This window comes from Notamacropus eugenii, chromosome 5 (assembly GCF_028372415.1).
Source record: "Notamacropus eugenii isolate mMacEug1 chromosome 5, mMacEug1.pri_v2, whole genome shotgun sequence".
Taxonomy (NCBI): domain Eukaryota; kingdom Metazoa; phylum Chordata; class Mammalia; order Diprotodontia; family Macropodidae; genus Notamacropus; species Notamacropus eugenii.
Window position 1 is genome coordinate 237,228,318 of NC_092876.1, and position 19,385 is coordinate 237,247,702.

Consider the following 19,385-nt stretch of genomic DNA (forward strand, 5'->3'; position numbering starts at 1 on the left):
CTACAAAAAACAGCAATTTCAAAGGCAGACCTGCTATACATCAAACATGTACTTTAAGGACTGTGATTTTGGCATTCTCAAATGACATAAATTACAACCCCTTTAAAACTTAGCAGATAGTTTTAAAGGTTGATTTATCTACAAATTTATCACTCTGAGACCAGCCCGATAATGAAACTCTCCTAACTTAACTCAGGCTGGTACCCAGATGATGACAATCGTTCCATTATCAGAAATCGTACTCAAACCCTTCTGGTTTGAGGACATACTAAAGCTTGGACCTGACACCTTTGGAAGGATCATGTCAAGGCTGTGATGGGACATTATAAGAGGACTTTAGTAGAATGGATTGATTCTACTGAATGGATTCTACCCTTATGGTACACAGGAATATATCAAGGCCTTCACATAAAGTTAAGGTTCTCCCATTTGCTTGTTCTCCTGCAGTGGAGTGGAGGGGCAGCCCCCCAAAAGTTACATATGTTGCTTACAAGTCTATGACTTTTGTATTCATGGCCACACTGATTTCTCACATATAAATTAAAATTAACAATGAAAACAACTTATTTTGAATGAATTGTGGCTACAAAGGCAGACTGGCTCATGGACTCAGATCCAGCAGAACGATAGTAATAACAGTATGATTTACAAAGCATTTTATACATGTTAATTTAATTGTTACAATAATCCTGTGATGGACTGTTATTACTCCCTTTTTTTTTTACAGATGAGGAAACTGAGGCTGACAGTGGTTATGGCTTGCCTAGGATCACCTAGCAAGTTGGTATTTTAAGGTAGGTTAGACCTCAAGCCTTCTTGACCCTAAATCTTGTATTCTATCCACTGTTCCATTCACTTGCCTAGGTGATAGTCACCTAGGAATCCAGCATTTGTTTCATAAACGAAAAATCCTTCTAGATAAAAGCTTTTCTAATGGGATAAGGAGTTTGCCAGCGTTCCTCTCTCTTGCCTAATTCACCTCCTGAGAGATATAATATTCACTGCCTCATTACTCAACAATGCTGTTTATTTTCAGACTTAAGTCATACAAAATGCTAGTTAATCTGTCACATTTTAGTTTAGTGGGAGTTTTTTTTGAGACAATTAGGGTTAAGTGACTTGCCCAAAGTCACACAGTTGGTAAATATCTGAGGCCAAACTTGAATTCAGGTCCTCCTGACTTCAGGACCAGGGCTCTATCCTTTGGACCACCTCGCTGCCCCTTATCTTCAGTTTTTTAAAAAGTACCTGGCATATCAACAATAACATTTCAGAGGATTTTCCATTTTATCTTTGTGAAGATTCCCTCAATCATATACATTAAAGCTCTTTCACTTCTCAGATGATCTTCATGAGTTGACCTGGCTAAAAAAAGTCATCCCCTGGCAATCAACCTTCTTGTGGTGAACCTCTCTCCACACTTACTTTGATGGATTCTTGGACGACAGACACCCAGGCCACTTTCAGCCCTGTATCCAAACTCTTTCCAATTTTGTAGGACTTGCTAGATCTTATGTTCCACTGTTATCACTTTTAGGAAGCTACAGTTATCTCCACACCACAATGAGGAGGTATTACAGTGTTTAGTGTTGCTGAGTTTGGGAAGGAAATATTCTTTGCTTTCCTATGACGTTCAAGAAATACATTTCCTAAGTTTGTCTGTCTGTCTGTCTTTCTCTCAGTAGAACAGCCCAATTCAATTCAACAAACACTTATCAAGCATACTTCTTAACACCAACTACTAAGTATAAGACACCCATTGGACCTGGCCCATATCAAAGAGTAAATAGGACCATGAAGATTTTATAACCATCATGCCATTGTCTTACTCCATTAACCTTATGCATTCATGAAAATGGAGATAACAAGAAACTCATTTCAAGTTTCTCTTCATCAAAAATGAGAAAACTTAGTTTTACTTATAATTACACCTGGACAGGACCCAAGAGGCACAGCAAACATTTATGTAATGATAATAGCTAGTATAGCACTTTAAGTTTTACAAAGCACTTTACACATATAACCTCATTTTATCTTTGCAAAAACTCTGCGAGGTAGGTGTGAGAATGATCCACATTTTACAGATGGGGAACTGAGGCAGGCAGATTTTTTAAAGTGACTTGCCCAAAGTCACACAGCTAGTCAATGTCTGAGACAGAGTTTGAACTCGGGTCTTCTTGACTCCCCATCAAGCACTTTAGCTACTACATCTCCTCAAGCAACCTAATAAAACCTTTCCCTTTTACAGAGGAAAAAACCAAGACCCAGAAAAGGTAAAAATAGCATAACTCATAGTCATGCAGCTAATAACTGGCAGTCAGGATTTGAATTCAGGTCTCCTGATTCTAAGTGTAGCAAACTTTATACTCTACCACAGAAATAAAGGACTATCTACAGACTTCCTGCTGCCCTGGTAGATGAATATTTATAGTTTCCTTAAAGGACAGTATATCTTCACATATATGCCTTACTACCTATTTTCAGCCCTTAGTTATGCATTGTAATGATGACATTCAATATCCTCGGTTGCTGCAAACTAGACAGATTGCTTACCAAAAATGGAATATGTATTAAATAAAAGCAAAACAAAAGCAGAAGCAAAATAATTGTGAAGAAGCTCATCTATTAAAAAAATTTGGAAGGCATCAGAAAAGAATAATAGATGACATTAATAAAACTATCAGTCCATGTGGTTCAACAGACTATCTCACTTTTATGAAAACCTTAAGGCAAGGAAAATGCCTTATGGAATTTCAGAATCGAATTAGTTAGAAGACATTTTCCCTGTCCCCACCCTGGCCTCATTCTAGTCTTTTTTTCTTCAACTGATTTTTATGGTGGTTTTGTATAACAAAGGAGATTTGGTGTGTTAACCTCAATCCTATAAATTAAAAACATATCCATTCATCTAGGCATTCCTCCACCCTTTCTCCAACCTACACTAGCAATAACTGGGTCAAAGTGAATAAGTAGAACTATAAGGTTAAGGCCATGGACAATCTAAGATGGTGGAACCAAGTAGAGGGAGTTGGAGACAGCATCAACAGCTCTGCTGTTCTTCCAACCACACCCTTGACTCTAATGAAAATTTGATTGGGCAGTCAGTGAAATCTTGGGGACAAAACTGGTCTTAGGAACAGGAGAAATGATTGAATACAGGGTGCTATTTTCATAATGAGAGGGGATGAGTCTCACCCAAAAAATCTCCACTAGTCATGGCACTGTTATCTTTCCATTCCTTTGGTTTGGAAGCCTTCTCAGTCTTGGAGATTTTCTTATTAAAATATAATTACCCTGATTTAAGGATCACACCTTAAATGATTATCAGGAAATTTCTTAATGAAGATTAGAGAGCTAGCCAAGAACAAGTCCCTATGAGAACTGGACACAGGATGGACACTCAGAGAGGGAGAAAAAGGTAAGAAAACACTAGAGGAGTGAAGAAGGTGGAGTAGGAAAGTAATAAAGGAACCATTCACTTACAGCTCTGTTGTGGGGATGGGCAAGTGACAAGAGGGAGATAGCCCTCTTCTGGCCCTGGAGGAGTAGGTCAGTAAGATTCTTGGCAACATGTCATGTAGTTGGGTGAGGAACTCCTTTCCTCTGCCTACTCATCCTTGATCAAGGTAGAACCGGGTTTTTAGGAAATTCATTTAGAATCCGTACTATGCCTTAATGAAGGATTAGGGGAGTTGATATGGCCCCAAAAAATTGATTACTATGTACACAACTGGTGAATAAGCCTCTTTGCTCCAAAAGAGGAAGCCTCTGCCCTAAGTAAGGCTGATCCTCCAGTAATCTAAGGCATGCATAAAATAAGCCAGCAGGCTTTTTAGGTTTGGTCAGCATCGGCAGAAACAGGGTCTGCTGACAAGGTCACACCTTCATGCAGCCCTGAGGCACTAGACTACTAGAATGATGAAACCTCAGACCCTTAGAGCATATGAGCTAGAAGGGGTCTTTGGCTCTATCTCTCAAGCATTTTTTAAACACTTATTATATGCCAGGCAGTGTGCTAAATGCTAGGGATATAAAGGACAAGAAGTGTAAGTCCCTGCCTTCAAGGAACTTACATTCTAATAGAAGAGACAACATGGAAACACTTTATACCCAGAGGAGCCTGAAGTCAAGATATTCAACGTGATTTGACCAAGATCTCAATGAGTCAGAGAGAAAGGTTTGCCGACTCCCATTGTAGTGTACTTCTATCACCACTGAACTAACCAATATAATGAAACTGTCCATTTATATTATGTTAAAGCATGAAATACAAATTTATGTGAACTCCAGGATTTAAGCTCTATTCCCTAAATTTGCATCTTACAGAGTAGGGCATATGGAATTAAATTAACAATGTACAGTTGAACTCAGTACAGCACTTGAATTAGTATTAGATCTTATCGGATTTATTGACTCAAGCAAGCAGGGGACACTGGAGCTAACTGGTGGAATGGGAATCTGGTGAGGTGGAGAAGGAAGCAATCACCTTAGAAGAATTCTTGCAGGGCCAATGTTACTTTTCTGATCCTTGGTTCAGGGGAAACAGATATTCTCAATTCTTTCCCAGCAAAATGTAGCCAAGACACTGAGTGATCATTTCAGCTATTTCCTATGACTGGAGATATGAGGATCAGTGAAAATAATTATTCTGTGCCTAATCCCTTCAGGCTAAGAGAGTCTGCCAAAACATAGCCAGTAATCATTAGGTAACAACTCCCAAAAAATGTTGCCCAAGTCAAAAGACAACTTGTGTTCCTTTACTGGCATTAGTCTAAATGTCCATCTCATTCAAAACAATGATGTGAACAGTCAGTGTGTCAGATTTTGGAGAGACAGGAAGAAAACATCTACAATAAAAATTTATTTTAGAAATTTCTGATTCTGAATCTTTAATTTATTTGCTATTCATAAGAAAGTTTTTGAGGTTCCAGAAGCTATGAAAATGGTAATTAGGGAATAAAAAAACAAGAACCTATTCAATTATATGCTGGATGCTTTACAAAGTAAACCCCTCAATCAATATGGTTTTAAATGAAACACTTATAATTACAGATCCATGACCAACCTTAATGCCAAAGTATAGGTTCCTAGCTGACGTTGGCTCTCACGAATGAGATAGCTCCCCTCAGCCACACTCAGGAGCTGGTCTGCTGCCTCCCTGGAGATCATGCCATGAAACCTGAAGAACAAAGTCAAACCGAGTAACCATAAAGAGAATTGCAAATTACATGCTTCCCCATCTTTTTTTTATTTTAAAACAAAAAATTGAAGCAACCACAAGAAAGTCCACCTGCCTCTCGATTGTTATCCCCCCAAAATGACTTCTTTGCTATCCACAGGGGACTGTGGCATTCACCATGCTCATTTTATTCTCCGCTTGAAGCCTGGCCAGATCACTTCTGTGTGGTCAGGATAGCACCAGAGGACTCCTCAATTTCATTACTAATCACTGACTCAAAGTGTATATCCTTTTAAGGAAATATATATCTATTTTCTCTATAGGACACTTACATTCTGCTCTCTCTCTTTTCTATAGAGCCTACCAATACCTGTCAGAGAAACAGAAATATGCCCAACTTCCTTCCTTCAGTGGCCATGATCCAAACCGTGGAGGAAGGGCTAGGCTGGCCACTTGCCAGAACCCTGCCAGTTGCCCTTAATGGGCATGATTGTTCAATAATCTGCATTATTTGGTTGATCTCCCAGCCAAATGTTGTAACATTTGCCTTCATTCTTTCTCCTGGAACCATTTTTAATTAACGTAGAAAAAAAAAAGAAGATAAAGAAATGCAAATAACATAACCTTTATACATGAACAATAAGCATATGCATAATATTATAAGGAAGAAAAATTGAAAAGGGGAAAGATTCTTAGTCCTATGACTTCCCATTACCTACTGAATAAAACACTTCTCCATCAGAATGTGAATTCCTTGAAGAGGAGTACCATTCTTTTGTCTTTCTTTGCATGCCCACCACATAGCAGAGTTCCTGGTACATAGTACATACTCAGTGCTTATTGACTGAATCTCAAATGCTTCGCTTGACCTTCTAAAAACAGTCTAAATTTCTTCTTTTTACAGTCAAACTCCCAGAGTCAGCTACACTTGACTCCTCCTCCTCATTTTCTACTCATTCCTCAGCCCCTTGCAATCTGGCTTCTGACCCCCACCATGCAGCTAAAATGGTGTGCTGCAAGGTTATCAATGATCTCAACTGCTTTATCAAATAAGACTTCTTGGCATCCTCATCCTCCCCAAGGTCACTGAAGCTAAATGTTATACCATGGACTTCCCCTTCCTGTTGGATTCTCTCTCTTCCTTGACTTCTACTATACTATTCTCTCTCGGTTCTGATCCCACCTGTCAAACTATTCCTTCTCAGTGACGTTTACTGGATCATCATTCATTTCCTGTTTACTAAATGAGTGTCCTCCATGTTTCACTCATGAGCTTGCTTCTCTTTCTACACTCTGAGTGACCTGATTGGCTCCCATGGATTCAATGACATCTCTATGAAGATGACTCTAAAATCTACATGTCCATCCCCAGCCTCTTTGTGAAACTCTAATCTTCCGTCTACAAAGGTCTTTTGAGCCATAACCACATGGACATCCCACTGACATCTCAAATTCAACATGTCCAAAATACAACTCATTATATTTCCCCTTAAACTCACCCCTGCTCCAAACTTCTCTATTTCTATTGAGGGTCAACAACACTGTCCCTCTAGTCACCTGGGCTCACAACCTTAGACTCATCCTTAACTCTTCCATGTTTCTAAGTGTCCACATCCCTCCCTGCTCCTGCCATATCCAATTGGCTATAAAGTTTTCTTCATTGCCCCTTTGGAGCAGCTTTTCTGTCTGTCCCCTTTTCTTTATTCACATGACCCTCACTTTCAGGGAGGTGAAACTAAACCACTCTCTGGAGTTTTACTAAAGGAGCTGGGCCTGCCTTCCTCAGTTTAAGTGTGACAGTAGAACAGTGTGATGCAAACTCTAGTGGCCAGAGTAACTGAGATGAATGAGGGACTGCCCTGACTCTTTATACCTGTGAATGACTTAACTGCATTCATTTCTCAAACTGGCCACTTGACTACTGGTCCAAAACTCTGTAGGAAAAGCTGTTGTCTCTAAAAGCAATACGACATAGTGCGTTCTGCTGGTAGAACATGACATTACTTTTGCATATTAACATTTAATTATCTGTTACATATTTTTAGATTATGCAATAGTAACCTAAGAAAACAGATAAATTCCAACATAAAGATAGACTTAACATTTTTAAAATGTTAAACTCTACTTTACATCTGCTCCCCTGCCTGGTTTCAACTCCACAAAGCAAGATGCTCCTTACCCAGGTGCCCCCGATATTGCCTTTTCCCTAAGGCTTTCCTCTTTCCTTTTTGTGTGTTGTCTCTTCCTTTAAATTGTAAGCTCATTGAGGGTAGGAACCGTTTTCTACTAATTTTATCCCCAGCACTTAGCACAGTGCCTGGAATTTTACAGGCCTTTAATAAGTGTTTGTTGGATTTATTGCACTGGGGGAAAAAGAACCACACTAACCCCTTTAAACTACTTTTTCATTTGTATTACCTTTCTTTACCCCAAGTTCACATCACCAATAAAATGTTATGTAGCAATATGTACTTACTCTCTTCCATAATATTTTGGTCTGTTTTCTACCTATTAAAAAAGAAGAAAAAGTTTTCATTCTTTTGAGATCATAAAAAGCATAGAAAATATATTACATATTTATATTTGTGAAAATTTTCATTTACATACAATATGTGTCCTGTATGTGAGAAAGATAAATACGAATTACATGAAACTTTATCTAAATACTTTATCCAAAGAGTAAAAATTAATAAATCACTATGCAAGAAATTCTCCTTTGTGGCCCACTAATGACCTTCTCTATTTTTCTTCTTTCTTTCTTTGATTTCTTCTATTCTTATGACTTCAGATATTTGCCATATCCACTATTCAATTCATTACAATAACAATTCAACTAACATTTATCAAGCACCTACTATGTGCAAAGTATTGGGCATGGCATTTGCAAGGGGAACATGAAATAGGACAGCAGGTTCCTGTTAGGCTGGAGTAAAGACAGTATACAGGGAAGTTCTGGGGGAGAAGGCTGGAAAGGAAGAAGAGAAGCAGCCAAGGGAGGAAAGGGTTTGACTGCTAGGCTATTTATCTGGTAGGCACCTAGGAGACAATTCAGGCTTCATATAGTGAAGCGGCATGTAGTGTGTGAACCATGTTGGCAGTAGTGTGTGAAAAAAATTTGACAGAGAAGAGGTCAGAGACTAGGAAGCTACTTAGGAGGCAATTAAAGATGAAAAGAACTGAGGGAGGGAATAGGCTGGCAAAAGTGAAATGGAAGGAATGAATAAGACAGGTATTTTAGAGACAGAAATAATAGGACTTCACAAATGACTATACATGGAGGCTGACAGAAGGAGAAGAGACAAGACTGACTCTGAGGTTTTGAATCTGGGTGACTAAAAAAAGGATAGAATCACCCATAGAAACTGGAAAGTTTGGAGGATGGTCAAGCCTGGAGGAAAGATGATGGCTCCCATTTTATACACGTTGGATGTGAAATGCTGGAGGAGGAAATTGCAGCTGGTCGTTAGAAATAGGAATCTGGAGTTCACAGGTGAGATAAAGGTTAAGATTAAGGTACTGTATTTGGGAGCAATCCACACAGAGGTAATAACAGAGCTTTGAGGGTGAGTGAAATTGCCAAGCAAGAGAGCAAAGAGAACAGGACCCAAGATAGAGACTTCAGGGGGGTCCACACTTAGGAGACTGATAGAAGAGCACAGTCCCTGGCACATAGGAGGAATTTAATAAATGTTTACTGAATTGTAATGTACTGAACTGAATTGAAGTGAATATAGTAAAGACTAAATATATATATGTGTATGTATATATATGTATACATATATTCACACAAACACAACACACACACATAGCAGACTAAGCGTTGATTGGTTGATTGTTGTCCTTTGTTCTCAAAGACCAAAATGACATCACTATGCTAAAGTCAAGTGTTAATGGTCCAACTGTGGCTGATCAGACCAACATGAGCTCAGAATGTTCTACCATAGGTCAGGCACAAATAGTCCATGTGAACATTTGGGGTGTACACTCTAAATATGTGCCTCCTGTGTTTTCTTTGAGTTGTTTCAATTCTGCTATGCTCATTGCAGATGACTGTGCACTCAATGCAGCCTCTGAAGCTGAGATGCAACAAAGTATGGATTAATTCTCTGCTGCTTATGCTCATTTTGGCTTAACAATTAAACACCAAGAAAACATAGGTACTTCATCAGTCACCACCACACCATCCATACATGGAACCATTGGTTACAGCAAATGGAAAAGTTTTGAATGCTGTGAATACATTCACTTATCTTGGTAGTGTACTTTCCAGTGATATACACATTGATAACGAAGTTGGCACATGTATTGCCAGAGCTAGCTCAGTATTTGGGAGGCTCCGAAGGAAAGTATGGAAGGGAAGAAGTATTAGACTGACTACCAAACTGAAGGTCTGCAGAGCCATCGTGCTGACCTCATTGTTGTATGCCTGCAAAACATGGACTGTCTACTAGTACCATACCAGAAAACTGAATTGCTTCCATTTGAACTGTCTTAGGAAGATTCTGAAGATCACCTGGAAGGATAAGGCACCAGACACTGAGGTCCTTGCTTCAACTAAACTGCCAGGCATTCAAACTATGCTTCAGAGAGCACAACTCTGATGGGCTGGCCACGCTGTTTGAATGCAAAATGTATGCTTGCCAAAAAGACCTTTATGGAGAATTCACATGGGGCAGGTGATCACATGGTGCTCAGAAGTAATACAAGGGCACTCTCAAGGTCTCTCTCAAGAACTTCGGAATTGTTTGTGTGACATGGGAGACACTGGCACAGGAGCACTCAGCATAGCATGCTGAGTGTGCCCACATCAGATTAGACTAAATATATATATCTATCTATCTGTATGTATGTATATATATATATATATACATATGTATGTATGTATATATATATATATACACATATATATATTCACTATACTGAGTATAGTGAAGACTAAGAAGGAATACTCAGACAAGTAAGAGGACAGTGAAGAGAGAACATGGAAGTCATAGAAGTTATGGAAGTGAAGGAAAATGAGTGTATTGAGAAGGAAGGAGTGGCCAATGATGCAGAACAGTAAAGGAGGATGGAGAAGACCGACCCTGCTCAACTATTTGCTAGCTGTGTGACCTTAGACATGTCATAAATTTTCTGATCCTCCCTGTTTCCTCCTTGATAAAATGAAAGGGTTAGACTAGAAAAATCCCTAAGTCCATTCTAGTTCTATGCATCCTATGATCCTAGTAAGAAATCATTGTATTTGGCATTAGAAGGTCATTGGTGATCTCTTAATATCTTGTAAAAACCTTGTCCTTTCCTCCTCCTATCATCCTCTCCCCCTGTACCACATTTCCACTAAGCTTCTCCTTCAATTAAGTGACAATCATTCTGACCAACCACTGTGGGATGCAATGCTGGACATTACCACCCAGTATATGCCAGGCACCATGCTAAGCTATGGGGAGGCAAAGTCTTTGTGCTCAATGAGTATACAGTATATTCTAACATACACATGAATCAGCATATACAACACAAATGTGCAGTAGATGGAGGGTACTCTAAGAGAAGAAAATGACAACCCACTCCAAGATCTTTGCCAACGGAACTCCAAATGGGGTCATGAAGAGTCAGACACAACTGAAAAATGAGTGAATGACAGCAGCAACCATATAAGAGGTGAAGGAACTAGAAACTATTGTGTATACTACACACATACACACACATATCTATATGTGTGTGTATGTGTGTGTGTTCAATCATTTTTCAGTTGTGTCCCACTCTTCATAACCCCATTTGGGGTTTTCTTGGTAAAGACACTGGAGTGGTTTGCCATTTTCCTCTCCAGTTCATTTTATAGATGAGGAAACTGAGGCAAACAGGGTTAAGTAACTTGTCCAGAGTTACACAGCTAGTAAGTGTTGGAGGCTGGATATGAACTCATGAAGATGAATCCTCCTGACTCCACACTTGGCACTCTATCTATTGTGCCACCTAGCTGTCATATGTGTGTGTATTTGTGTATACACACATATTACATGTAGATATGCAAGTAAATCCTAAAGGAAAGATAGATAGATAGATAGATACATGATAGACAGATGATTGATAGATGGACAGACATATAGATAGATAGACAGACAGACAGATAGATAGATAGATAGATACAGAGAAAGTAGCATTTGAACTGAATTTTAAATTAAGTCTGAGATCCTAAAAAGAAGGTCACTTACTAGAAAAAAAAAAATGAGTTCTTGTTTCAGACAAGTTGAATTCGAAAGGGTCTCTGTAAATGCAGAGGTTAGGAAGGAAAGTATTCCAGAAATGTGAGATAACCAGTACAAAGGCATGGAGATAGGAGATGTCTGGGGATGAGCATCGTGTAAAGAATGGCCACTGTGACTAAACCACAGAGTTCACAAAGGAGAATATTATGTAAAAATCCTGGAAAGATAGAAGAAGCCAGGTTGTGAAGAGTCATATGAGTCAAACAGAGGAATTTGGGATATAGTATCCAGTGTGTTCACTATTACCCCAAAATGAGTATCACAGATATATTAGCCAGAGAGAGGACTAAGGAAAGAGCTTCCTGCAGAGGAGTCCTGGCCCCCTATGGAGGGGAAGGTGGGAGGGAGGCCCTCTTACCTCAAGTGTTCCTACAGAGGAACTTCCTGTGCTGTGGGGGAGTTGGGGGTGTCCTTTTCACTTCAAATATTCAACTGCCAAACCAGTTGTAAAAGAGTGTTTTTCCATTAAGAAGGACTGTCATTGATAAACCACTGGAACACCATGACTAATGGTTAACTGTCTTCTCATAGTTTATCTTAAGTAGGAAAAATACCCAAAGTAACCTCATCTGTATATGCTAGATATGTTAATCCATAAAAGTAATTAAACATTTCCTACAATTATATATATATATATATATATATATATATATATATATATATATATATATATATATATATATATATATATATATATATATATATACTTCCTATAACTAAATTTGGGGGCTTCTCTTAGTTTCTAGGGAGAAAAGACACACATACCCTGGATTTTTCCCAGAGCACTGTCCAAAAGCCATTAAATCCTGATACTGTCCAAGAAAACCCAAGATCTCTGAATACTTTACCCACTCCTCTACCTTCTGTTGTCTGTGGAGTTTGCGGTCAGGCTATTTATAGTATTCCCAAGGTAAATCTCACCTGACTTGGCCCCATTCCATTATCTCCCTCCTCTTAACACTGGCTGTAAATAAATAAGCTAGTTTTCTCAACAGCCACATATGTCTGGGCTATTTTTAGATGTAGGAAACTCATAAGTGGAGTAAGGCTTCACCTAGAAGCCACATAGCACTGGATGACATTCACCTAAGCTGTGGGAGGTAAAGCAAGCAAACACACAAATAAATAAAGAAGCAGATAAATAAATAGATGAATCGACAGACAAGCAAATAAATAAATGAAAGCAAACCCAAGTCTTCGATTTCAAGAAGCCTTGAAAATTCATTCACGGATGGATATTCTTTTGACTTCCTTATAATTCTAGGACTCCAATACTATATGAGAAAATGTTATAATGTTGCCTGATAAACTGTTATTTAATATTCTCCATCTCAGTGAGGACAAACTATTAGAAGATAATCTTCTTGAAGGCAAGTATTGGTTTTGTCTCTTTGGATCCCCAGCATCTAACCCAGTGAACGATAGATAGTTGGTGCTCAACAAATGTTTGCTGGTTTTTTTAATTTTTCTTGCTTTTTTTGCAACATGGCAAAATGAAAATATGTTTTATATGACTTCATATGTATAATGGATATCATAGCTCTTGCCTTCTCACTGGATGAGAGAATCTGGAAGGACGGGGAGAATCTGGAACTTTAAAATTAAAAAATGAATGTTACAAAAAACCAATGTTTGTTGGTTGACTGATTTACAGAGGTATTAAAAAAAAGAAGATAATCCACTTTCTCCTTCAAACAGGAGACCCTAATACACTTGACAATATGGATCCCCAAACTTTTGTGGGGAGCAATTAAATTTCATTTCTCTACAGGACTGAGTTTATGAGGATTAGCTATTGATCCTGAAGGTCCTGGTTAGGGAGAATGTTTGGAGAGAAAGCTAACAGTTAAGTCTTTGAAAGGAGCCAGGGAGGGGATAGCATAGCCTTTAACCTTAATCTACCTGCATATCTTGACCTACCACTCGTTTGTAACTCCCTCAAAAACCATAAATAACTTTGACCAAAAGGCTTAAAAATATAACATATTTTTCACTGGGGCCTGAGCTCCTCTTTCAAAGCCAAACCATCTTTGGTTCAGCCTTCTAAAAGAATGATTTCACTTCACCCGAAACAGAGGGGTCTGTCAGAAAGCATGGTATTCTATGAGGGTGGAAACAATGGCTTTAATGTACACTAAGGCAACATTCACAATAACATTCTGCCCCAGTTTCATCTTCTCTGCATGTTATAATGGGAATCACAAACAAAATTAAATTGCAACTAATTCCTTTTGTTTTGCTGATGAAGTCCAAGACGTCATGAATTAAGTAATGATTCGGGACAGTCTTTCCATAAGAACAGGCAGTGCAAGTTAGTGTTACTGATAGATGATCAGTTTAAAAGGTTGTTCAGCAATACTGAAGTGATTCTTAATGCTCCTAAATCATTTTACTTATCTTTTATAATTACATGTGCAAATATATTATAATAGAAGTTTAATGGTCCATACAATGGAGGAAATAAAATTGGACTTGCATGAACACATTCTTGGAATGTGTGTGTGTGTGTGTTTGTGCGTGTGTGTGTATGTCTGATTACAAGAGGGAAACAATTCATACTTTGCCAAATGAACCGTTTAAAAATAAACTAGTCTAAGGTAATAATATGACTTTAAATAAAACTGCTCTTAAATGAGCAATTAGGTTGAATTAGCATTTTTGAAGTTTCTCACTGTGTTCACATCAAAGAAAAAAACTGAATATACAAACAAAAAACAGGACAGGAACATTGAAGCATGACAAAATATTGAATTTCAGGAGATCTGGAATTGTATCCCTAGAAAGATACTCATCAACTGTACAACCATGGGTTGTTTCAAGGAAAACACTTGGTAAACTTTAAAGTGCTGCAGAATTTTAAGCTATTAGTTAAAGAAAGAGCAAAAATCTCAAGACAAATATTCAAATGTGATCACAGTATTCTAAACCACACGTGGGAGGGAGCAATAACCTATGTTTGGTGTAATATGTCATTTGGGAAGGAAGACATCCACACAAGTGATTTCATCTTTGTAGGGAACTCCTGGGGCATGGAATAAGGGGAAATCTTCCTCCATATAGTTTTGCAATTCATATGGGAGTTATAGTCTTAGAGGGCTGCCTGCCCTGAAAGGTGGAAAGAGTACCAGACCTATAGTCAGGAAGACCTGAGTTCAAATCTGGACTCAGACACTCACTAGCTGTGTGACCTTGGGCAAGTCATTTAACCCTATCTGTTTCAGTTTCTTCATCCATAAAATGAGCTGGAGAATGAAATGGCAAAACCACTCCAGTATCTTTGACAAGAAAACTCCAAAAAGTGTCATGAAGAGTTGGACATGACTAAACAAATAACCCTGTAAGGTCTGCAAAGCACTTACATGTATGAGCTTAGTTAAGTGCCTTGTTGAGAGACTTAGAGTTAGTATGTAGGAGATACCTGAAACCATGTCCTTCTGAGTTCAAAACTTACAGGTCATGCATATTTATATAGAATGTAAGTGTCCCCATTCCAAGGATCAGGGCTCAGCAGCCATGAGCGCTATATCACAACACTTCATGTATTTCATTATTTGCCCTCACATGTTAAATTTTTTTAATCAGCATAACAATAAGATGGTAGCACCTCAAATGGTGGAAAGACCAATAGATTGAGGATGGGGACATTTGATCTCCAGTTCCTGTGCCTTTACACTGGCTATCCCCCATGCCTGGAATGGATTCACTCCTCACCTCCAACTCTTAGAATCCTGTGTTCCCTTCAGAACTCAGCTCAGGCATTACCTTGTACTTAAAGTCTTTCCTGATCTTCCCCCCACCCCAATCTCTAGTGTCCTCCCTCTCAAAATTAACTTGTATTTATTTTTTATATATTGGTATATGCTTATTTATGTATATGTTGATTCACCTGGTAGAATGTAAACTCCCTGAGAGCAAGAACTATTTCTTTTTGTCTTCATATTTCCTGATGTCTAGCACAGTGCCTCATGCATAGTAGGAGCTTAACAAATACTTGATTGATTGGGTGAACCTGAGTTTGAATTCATCCTTGCCATTTAATAACTATAAGCTTCTGGACAAGTCATTTACCATCACCTAGCTTGTTTTCTCATCTGTAACACAATGAGATTGGACCAGACAATTTCTAAGGTTCCTTATAGACCTAAATGCGTCATCCACAAAAAGGCTCTTGCAGCTCCATGTATCCTATTCTGTCAGAGAAACAAAGGCAACTTGTTTAATTTAAAATTGCTTCTCTAGCTACTAGCAATTTGAAAGCCAGTAGGTAAAAACAATAAAAATATCATAGGTATTGATTCCCTCTCCCCTACAAATGTTGTAGAATCAGCTTTCTTGATATTTTATTTAGCTAAGAAACACTATTTTATGGCTACAGTCCAAAAGAATCAGGCAGGGGAAAAAAACGTTGATTCTTCATTTCTACCTAATGGTGGAAATGTCATTTTAAAAAGCTGAGCTTAGAAAATTATCAAACTTCTAAATATAAACACATATATTTCTCTCTTGCTTCCAGCAGTACTAACTTAATCATAGGTGAAAGGACAATTAACAGCCTCACCTTATATTTCTGTTGTAAAGAATGGTAACATCAGGTAGTAGTCTTTTGTGTTGAGTTAAGTCTGAGAAAAACCTTACTGACAGTTCTAATTCTTCATTTTATAGATGAGGAGATGGAGACCCAGAGAGGTTAAGTAACTTGCCCAAGGGCGTACAGGTCGTAAGTGTCAGAGTGGGTATTTGAAACTACGTCCTCCATCAATCAACAAGCATTTATTAAGCCCCTACCAGGTACCAATCACTGTTCCACAGCAGGCACAAGTACAAAGAACAAAACAATATTTTCCACTGTAGTTGTCTTTCTCTCTTGGCCAGATTTTTTTTAACCTAAAAAATGTTATCATCAGTACTACGTTTTTTATAGCCTCAGGTACCAGTCTAAGAAAAACAGATGTGGGGGAAAGCCCAAGATGGTGGAGTAGAAAGACATATACTCTAGTGCTTCCCCTACAGCCCACAAAATATCTGTAAAAAATGACTCTCAACGAATTCTAGAGCAGCAGAAGCCACAGAACAACAGAGTGAAAGAGGTTTTCAGCCAAGGGTAACCTGAAAGGCTGTCTGGAAGGGTCTATCTCACTGGACACTGAGTGGAGCAGAGCCCAGCTCTGGCCGCACAGCACCAGGAGGAACAGGACCTGAACAGACCTCTGGGGCAGAATTCTGAGCAGGGAGGGTCCCAGATCCCTCAACCCACAAGCAACAAAGAAAGCTCCAAAGGTCAGTGTGGGAGGGCTTTCCCAGTTGGGCTAGAGGGGAAGGCGTTCCTCCAGCAATAGCCCCAGGAGTGGGAGGCTGGCAGCTACTGTGGCCAAGGAAGCAGCCTGGGTCCATTGTCTGGGCAGCTCAGCTTAGTGGCAGCCCCGCTCCTACCCAAAGCCCCTAGAGGAATAGAGCAGTTGATCTGAATCTCAGCCCTCAGTGGTGACACTCCCTCACCCAAAGCCCCTGAGGAATTGAGCAGCTGATTTTAATCTCAGCCTTGTACTGGGGAGAAGAGAAGCACTAGGACCCTCCTCTTGACAAAGGATTCAGAAGTCAAGTAACTGGCTGGGAAAATGCCCCAAAAGAGGGGAAAAAAAATAAGACCATAGAAGGTTACTTTCTTGGTGAACAGGTGTCTCCTCCCCTCCTTTCAGATGAGGAAGAACAAGGCATACTGTCAGAGGAAGTCAAGGCCTCTGTCTGTAGTACCCCCAAAATGAATATGAAATGGGCTCAGGCCATAGAAGAGCTTGAAAAGCATGTCAGCAGCTTGCTAAAGGAGAACCAAAACAATGCTGAGGAAAATAATGCCCTTAAAAAGAGGCTAACTCAATTAGAAAAAGAAGTCCAAAAAGCCAATGAGGAGAAGGAGGCTTTAAAAAGCATAATTAGCCAAATGGAAAACAAGGTTCAAAAGCTCACTGAACAAAACAGTTCTTTAAAAGAGAGAATCGAGTTCAGGGAAGCTAATGATTATGAGATAAACCAAGCAGTTAGGAAACAAAACCAAAAGTTTGAAAAAATAGAAGATAATGTGAAACATCTCATAGGAAAAACAACTGACCTGGAAAATAGATCCAGGAGAGACAATTTTAAAAATTATGGGACTACCTTAAAACCATGACCAAAAAAAGAGCCTAGACATTATCTTCCATGTAATTATCAAGGAAAACTGCTCTGATATTCTAGAACCACAAGGCAAAATAAATATTGAAAGAATCCACTGATCACCTCCTGAAAGAGACCCAAAAAGAGAAACTCCTAGGAACATTGTGGCCAAATTTCAGAGTTCCCGGGTCAAGGAGAAAACACTGCCAGCAGCTAGAAAGAAACAATTTGAGTATTGTAGAAATACAATCAGGATAACACAGGATCTGGCACCTTCAACATTAAGGGATCAAAGGGCTTGGAACAGGATATTCCAGAGGTCAAAGGAACTGGGATTAAAACCAAGAATCACCTACCGAGCAAAACTGAGTATAATACTTCAAGGGAATAAATGGTCATTCAATGATATAGAGGACTTTCAAGCATTCATGATGAAAAGAGCAGAACTAAGAGAAAATTTGACTTTCAAACACAAGAATCAAGAAAAGCATGAAAAGGTAAACAGGAAAGGCAGATCATAAAAGACTTTCTAAAGCCGAACTGTTTACATTCCTACATGGAAAGATAATATTTATAACTCTTGAGACTTTTCTCCGTATTTGGGTAGGTGGAGGGATTATACACACACACACACACACACACACACACACACACACACACACACATATACAGAGAGCACAGGTTGAGTAGAATCAGAAGAGATGATAACCATAAAAAAATAATGAAATAAAAATTAAGGGGTGAGGGAGGAAAATATTGGGAGGAGAAAGGGAGAAATGGAATGGGACAGGCTATAACTCATAAAAGAGATAAGAAAAATCCTATTCAATGGAGGAGAAAAGGGAGAAGATGAGAGAGGAAAAGTGAAGGTTACTCTCTTCACATATGGCTTAAGAAAGGAATAATGCTCACTAAATTTGGTATGAAAATCTATCTTACACTACTGGGGAGAAGTGGGGTGTGGGGGGATGATAGAAGGGAGGGAAAATGGGAGGAGGGAGTAACTAGAAGTAAACACTTTTGGGAAGGGACAAGGTCTAATGAGAGAATAAAAAAAGGGGGGAGGAAAGGGTAGGATAGAGGCCAATATAGTTAGTATTACACAACATGATTATTATGGAAGTCTTTTGCAAAATGACACATATGTAGCCAGTACTGAATTGCTTGCCTTCTCAGTGGGGATGGGTAGGGAGGGAGGAAGGGAGAGAAGTTGGAATTCAAAATATTAGAAATGAATATTGAGAATTACTATTACATATAACTGGGAAATAAAAAACACAGGTAATGGGGTATAGAAATTTATCTTGCCCCACAAGAAATGAGAGAAGATGGAGATAAGGGAAGGGTGGGGTGTGATAGAAGGGAGGGTACATTGAGGAAAGGGGTAATCAGAATGCAGGGTATTATGGGGAGGGGGGAGGGGAGAGATGGGGAGAAAAATCGGAACTCAAAATTTTGTGGAAATGAATGTCAGAATCTAAAACTAAATAAATAAATAAATTTAAAAAAATAAAAAAAAGAAGTAGCAATAAATATGCACATTTCTAAAAAGAAAAAGTTTAATCTGCATCATTAACATTTTCTCTTATCATTTTCTTAAGTATGGACAATCAACAAAAAAATAAATCAAGCCTTAATTTGCAACAAAAAAAGAAAGAAAGAAAAATAGATGTATACAACTAAAAGTTTTATAATCACAGAATTCACTACCTGTCCCTCCACTATCTCTCTATCTCTGTTTCCACACTGATCTATGTCCATATCCACATCTACATCTATCTATTTATCTA

General features: G+C 38.7%; 1 protein-coding gene across 1 annotated transcript in view; it reads right to left on the reverse strand.

Moving 5' to 3' along the window:
- Nucleotides 1-19,385, reverse strand: part of CHN1 (chimerin 1) — a 276,900-nt gene that overhangs the window by 170,095 nt on the left and 87,420 nt on the right. The window contains exons 5-6 of the mRNA XM_072612379.1: nt 7,656-7,687; nt 5,066-5,179 (exon numbers count right to left, since the gene is read on the reverse strand). Coding sequence (XP_072468480.1) covers nt 5,066-5,179; nt 7,656-7,687 — 146 coding nt within the window. The remainder of the gene's footprint in view (nt 1-5,065; nt 5,180-7,655; nt 7,688-19,385) is intronic.